General features: G+C 36.2%; 1 protein-coding gene across 1 annotated transcript in view; it reads right to left on the reverse strand.

The window, feature by feature from the left end:
• The window catches only part of LOC130049759 (multiple epidermal growth factor-like domains protein 10), a 14,101-nt gene extending 7,703 nt beyond the window's left edge, over nucleotides 1-6,398 (reverse strand). The window contains exons 1-4 of the mRNA XM_056147738.1: nucleotides 6,164-6,398; nucleotides 5,717-5,851; nucleotides 2,914-3,048; nucleotides 1,303-1,437 (exon numbers count right to left, since the gene is read on the reverse strand). Coding sequence (XP_056003713.1) covers nucleotides 1,303-1,437; nucleotides 2,914-3,048; nucleotides 5,717-5,851; nucleotides 6,164-6,398 — 640 coding nt within the window. The remainder of the gene's footprint in view (nucleotides 1-1,302; nucleotides 1,438-2,913; nucleotides 3,049-5,716; nucleotides 5,852-6,163) is intronic.
• Nucleotides 6,399-6,827: the final 429 nt, after the last annotated feature.

The following is a 6,827-nucleotide window of genomic DNA, read 5'->3' on the forward strand; positions in this document are numbered from 1 at the left end:
GGCGCGATGAGGACGAACTCAGGGCCAAGAGCACCAGCGTATGGTCTGACGTAAACATCGATGATCTCATCCCGGTACCGCACCCCCGTCATTGTTCCTCTCTCCAGGACATGAAGATCTGTTTTTCCATCCCTGCTGATTCCACCTCAGACCATGATGGAACCACCACCATAACGGTCATGTTCACTGATGTTGGCATCATGGAAACGTTCACGTTGTCATCACCACACTCGGTGCCTCCTGTCTGTAAAGTCCAAACAATACCTGGACTCATTGGTGAACAGAACTTGAACCCAATCGTTTTGTGTCCAGGTGACATGATCTTCAGCCCAGTTCAATCGCTCCTGCCGGTGTCGAACAGTCAGAGGGACTCAAACACATGCCCTTCTCGAGTTGAAACCTGCATTGTGAAACCGATTCCGTATCGTCTGAGTGGACACATTCACCCCGAGGCGTTCAGGAGGTCGTTACGTAGGCTAGTTGCTGTCCAGAAGGGATGGCGTCGTGCCTGAAGAGCCTCAAAAAGGTATTGGCGTTGGGTTGTCGACCTCTGACGACCACCCCTATGTCGGTGTGCTGCTGTACGAAAAGTTTGCTGTCGGTTCCAGGCCCTGTTTATAACACTCTGGCTGACGTTTAGTGCATTTGCAACGTCACGTTGTGAATAGCCAGCGTCAAGCATTTCAATACATCTGACCAGCTGTTCTGTCGGCAGGCGACGCCTTACACGCTGAGGGGGCATTGTGTTGATAAACGTAGTGTAAACACTCAAGTGAGTTTGAAATTTTAGAAAGAATCAGACACCGCTGCCTGAGTGAAAATCGTGCAATGGTAGCAAAAGCAGAAACTTTGATGAGAAACGCATCTCCCATGGCATGAAATGCACGTGCAAGTTTGTTGAAGACGTTTTTGATTGTACTTAGACACAATATTGCCAGTTATGCAGTTATTAATTTTTAAACAAAAACATCTATGATCCTTATAAAATTTTGAGTAGTATATTATATGCTGGCTTAAAAATATCATGGTAGTACACAATGTACCAATTCATTACCCATATTCTTCCATGTGTAAACAGGGCGACATTGTTAGTGTCGTTTCGATGTACAATCTGGATATTTTGTTCAAGTATCAACGATGTTATATGCAGTTAACAATTGTACATAAAGTACAACACTGAATGTTATATAAATATTGTGGCTTGTCAAGCACTGAACGAGAGTTTTCGTATATGCAAGTAATCATATACCAATGCAAAATAAAGGTAATCGATCATTTTTGGATCAAAATTCATTATCTAACCGTCACATTTGGATCCGTTCCAATGATCTTGACATCCATTTGGACACGCCCCTGTCACTTTATTGCAGAATATCCCCGTTTTACAGTGTCCACAAGGTTTGGAACAATTCGAGTCGTAGAACCCGTCTTTACACACTGGATTATATCAATCATTGAACATTAAAGTAATCGATTTTGTTATCACATGTGTAATTATATCAAAAGGTTTCATTTAGTTCCTATATGCATCATTTAAATATTTAATTAGTTCACGAATATCACATCATAGACAAGTAAATATGATAATATCTACTATATGGATCCAAAAAAAGTATTAACAAAATAATTAAAGAAATTGAATATAGTTGACAGAAATAATATGTGTACATGTTGGTTAGTTATTTGAATTAGTGCTCGACTTCTTTGAACCAAAACTCTTAATATTTTAAAATTATTTGCTTGATAGTCATACCGTTACATTTCGGTCCGCTCCAGTGTTCTTGACATCCATTTGGACACGCTCCTGTCATATTATTACAGAAGGTCCCTAACTTACAGTGTCCGCATGTTTCAGAACAACCCGCTCCATAAAACCCGTCTCTACACACTAAATTATACAAATGATTAAAATTAAGCAGTTTCTATTTATAGCTAAGAACATCAACATATAAAAATATGTAATAAATATATGCGTGTGTTTAAAGAAACCGAGCGTGCTTCCGCCATACAATATATAACACCTTCACAATGCTTAATTTTGAGCATAATCAACGCTAGTTCAAGCATTCTGTCGATTACTCTTTTGCAGCAAACTAGAGCTAATCAAATTCAACAGATTTGTTGGATGAGTGTTAACAGGTTGCATCATATCAATATTTTCAGTATGACAGCCATATCTATTGTGCTTGTAATTCTATGACATTTAAGTTATCTACGATGCTTAAAATTACATTTTCCACAATGATCTACTGTACAGTAACATATACTCTTTGCCCTCAATTAACTAATGTCTCAAAGTTTGGAATAATACATGTAAAACCAACATGGAAGGATTCCTTAAAGTCCAGAAATGGGCTGTAAGAAATATTCATGACGCAACAACGGATAATCTATCAAACCCTCGTTTGAAAAGTTAGGATGATTAAATGTATTTGAATCAATTATATTACATCAGTGTATCATATTGTACAAAATTGGTAGTGTATGAGGCCCGGACATTTACTGAATGTGTTTTGTTTTACAAACTCACGATTCCCTGCGTTCAGAATTAAATTGTAATCTTCATTTACCAAAACATCGAACAATCTTATTCGAAAACGGAACATTACTCGTGCTTCATGGGGGGAAATGTAACCCATTTGGCTTCATTTTTCTAATATTTTAAAATCAGATTAAGGTTCATATCCCAATGCAATTGTAACAATAAAGGCGTGAATTGACTTTATGAAATCATCTTTAGTTAATTAAAAATATGTTAAATGAAAGAGTGTAGATTTGATATGTGCTAAATTGACTCGGATGACGTAGATGAAACATATGAAGTAGAATCAAACTGATTGAATATTTATATGGACACATCAACGATATTAATTATGAAATGTGATTACTCCTACAGAAAGTTAACTGTCTTACCGTTACATTTAGATCCGCTCCATTGATCTTGACATCCATTTGGACATTCCCCTGTCATGTTGTTACAGAACGTCCCTGTCTTACAGTGTCCGCATGGTGTGGAACAACTCGAGTCGTAGAACCCTCCTTTACACACTGCATTATACCATTGATTGAATTAAAAACATTACTTTTTATGAGATAATACATATAAAAACATATTTTTCAAGTTTTCATTCGTCTCTTTTATTTCATTTTTTTTAAAAGATGAAAGGTGAAGATAACGAACAATGATCAATCTTATAATTCCTATAAGCAATACAAAATAAATTGTTGGACAAACAAGGACTCCTGGACACACCAGCTATGGGATCAGGTGCCTAGGAGGAGTAAGCATCCCCTCTCGACCGGTCACACTTGACGTGAGACCTATATCCTGATCAGGTAAACGGAGTTATCCGTAGTCAAAATCAGTGTGCCAAGAACGACCTGACAATTCGTATGAAACACGTAACACAACATTTGACTGAATGATATGTTGTATTGACGAATTAGATCGTTATAACGACTATAACATTTGCGAAATGTTGATTTCCGTCGAGACTGTTGAAACCCCTGTACCATCAACTTCTGTGCCAGTAGCGTGCCTCGATTTAAAAACTGACAATACGCAGTACAAGCTCGTGCGTATCGAATTAGTTGATCTCAAAAATCATAATCAAAATGCCTCATACATTTCGTTGAAAGTAATTTCCCTAAAATACAAAAAGTTCATAATAGCAAGTTTCAAAACTCCCATAGGGAATACAGAGATAAGGGTTTAGCAAACATATACCAGAGGTGAGATCAGGGACGTAGAAAGAGTTGAAAAGTCATATGTCTTAATGTCGATTTAAGAATTTTTGGGATTTCAAAATTAAAGGTTCTTTAATACATTTTTAGAAAGAATATTTGATTAGCATCGCCTTTGATACTATTCATTTCATCCCAACGGATGATAATAATAATAATATTGATAACATTACTACTTTTGGAAGCATTACTGGTCTGTTCTAAAAATAAATGTGCACGACTTTCGGTAAATTTAAATTCACACAAGTGTTTACAAGTCAATAGCGTTAAAACGTAAGAGTCTTCAGGATTTTACCAGACTATTCCTCACTATAAATGAAAGGCTGGGGATTTTCATTATGTAGATAGCTATCTCTTTAATGCAATAGGAAGTGCGGATATTTCATATCATGTAATCAGTCAAGTAAAACATGAATTTCTACGCACAAAGACTCCTAAATTGATATTGAAAAGATGTTGTAGTTCCTCACTGACAATATATTTAATGTCTTTGGTGACAAAGTATTCCAACAATCTGTTGGATTTTCCATGGGCGCAAATTATTATACAGTTATTGACTGAGTTCGACGACAACAGCTGTTTTGTTTGACCCGAGAACGGGTCTGTTGCCCGAAGCCGTAGGCTGAGGACAACAGATCCGTTCAAGGGTCAAACAAAACAGCTGTTGTCCGAGGACACAGTCTATAACTGTTTTGTTATACACTTTCAATTTTTAGGATGTTTTACTAGATGCATACGCCATGTGACATGGTTTGTTGACTTCGAACTTTTAACATGACAGAGGAATTGTATTCATTTATCAACACTTCCACTAGTTTAAAAGAAAACCTGCGTAATATCCTAATTAAAAATCAATAATTACATTTTTGTGTCTATGTGCTGCGTTCCTTCTACTAAATCTGTATCTTCATCAGTCAAATCGGTGAACCTCGCCATAACAACAGACAGAGAACCACGTGACTTATACAGCCAATAGAAATAAAGCAGACTATAGTCCGGCCAATAGTTCGTAAACTGTTGACTGGTCAATAGACCACGAGCGTGATAATTGGTTTAACAGTAAACATGTTACTTCTAAATCGTATTAGCTTTATATAAGACATATTTTAAGGTGTATAACAAGATGCTTTATTAGCTGTCCTGTTTTGAATTCCTAAAACTCTGAAATTATTCAAAATGTGTGTTGAAAGAAACGTATTTTGCTTCGATCTTCAAATCGACACTGCTATATACCCACGATGTTTCATTTATTAGCAAAATTCAGTTTCATCAATGTGTCAGTTCGGTATATATCAGTGAACTCGTAATAAAAAACACACCAGAGTCTTCCACATAGGTCGACAGGGGAAACTTACTCCTCCTGGGCACCTGGTCCCACCTCTGGTGTGTCCAGGGGACCGTGTTTGCCAAACTATCTATTTTGTATTGCTTGTAGGAGTTATGAGATTGATCACTGTTCGTTATCTTCACATTTCATCGGATTCATACGTTGATATCTTATTTGATATTTGATTTAACGATAAGGATCATTTGATGATAAAAGCCTCAATGAAGGCTATATGTATCAAATGTTTTTGGGCGTTACCTCCATGCTGGACTTATGGAATTAACTTTGCAGAGACGCATGTTCAGTTAACGCATTTGAAAGCGACGTGCTTTGAATTGAATAAAGTGGCTAGTGGACACATAATACTTAGAGTGGCACCTCAAACTATAAAGCAGATTGCGACTGAATTTTGATCAGAGTTTTCAAAATGTGGAAGATTTTAAGATTATCAATAGTAGAACTAAGATATTAAAATTGCTAAAATTATAGTTAGTAATGTTGGGACAAATTATTTTTACTTCAGTTTACCGCTGCTGATCACTAAAACAGGGTCATTATGTATGTTTAAATGGAGTACAAATCAAACATGATTGGGTTAATTCATAATTGGTGGTAAACTGTTTGAAATAAACATAACTAACTCACCGTCACAATTAGGCCTACTCCATTGACCTTGACATCCTCTTGGACATTCCCCGTTCACTTTATCACAGACATCTCCTGACTTACAATGCCCGCATGATTTGGAACAATTCGAATCGTAGAACCCGTCTTTACACCCTGAATCAGATCAATTACTGAAGTTGAAAACTATTGCATTTATCATCATCATATTTTACTCACCTAACATATTTTTACTTATCATTCATCTAGTTTATTTAATGATTATGGAAATCAAACATTATAGACAAGCGTATGCAAATTATCATATAGAAAATAAGATTGACGCATTAGTATTTCAATGCAAAGAATCTAACACAGGGATTATACCATAATATAGTTTGAAATTAAATGATTTAGATATCGATGAATGATTTGAATCAATGCCAAATGTCTTCAAAATCATATTCTAAAACTGCATGTTACTCTTACTGTCACAGTTAGATCCGCTCCAGTTATCTTGACATCCATTAGGACATGCCCCTGCACTTTTATTACAGACCGTCCCTGGCGTACAGTGCCCGCATGGTTTAGCACATTTCAGTCCGTAAAACCCGTCTTTACACACTAAATCAAAAGGATATTCAACTTCAAAAGAATTCCTTTCAATTTTAAAGGCTTTGTATTCTCTATACATTACATTGATAACGATGATATCCTTAGTCATCGTAGAAATCAAACCCTCAACATTTCACAGCACGAAAACAATAGTTTCCATATTGCAGAAAATGCAGAAACTATATGGAAAAGTAAGAAAGGACATAATTTCAGTAATTTTTCAGTTTAAATCTTTTGCAGAGTGTGTAGACCTAGGTTGTCCCAAATTTCAGGTGGTTTACGCGGTGGAAACTTGCAGCATTTTTTCTGAACTGCTGAAACTCATCGCCAACCTAGGTTAACGTAAAGTTGATATACGGTTATGTTAAGGAATATAGACAGTATAAAAGTACATGCTGATTAAACATGCTGTTTAAAGTTTTAGATACAAATAAAACCGATGCCAGACATCAGCTTTAAAATAGTCACCAGAATAAACTAATACCAAGAAAAACCAATTATTAATTTGGTGCAGGATCTCACAAATATATGTAATATG

The sequence above is a fragment of the Ostrea edulis genome, chromosome 8, assembly GCF_947568905.1.
Source record: "Ostrea edulis chromosome 8, xbOstEdul1.1, whole genome shotgun sequence".
In the NCBI taxonomy this organism is placed as follows: Eukaryota; Metazoa; Mollusca; class Bivalvia; order Ostreida; family Ostreidae; genus Ostrea; species Ostrea edulis.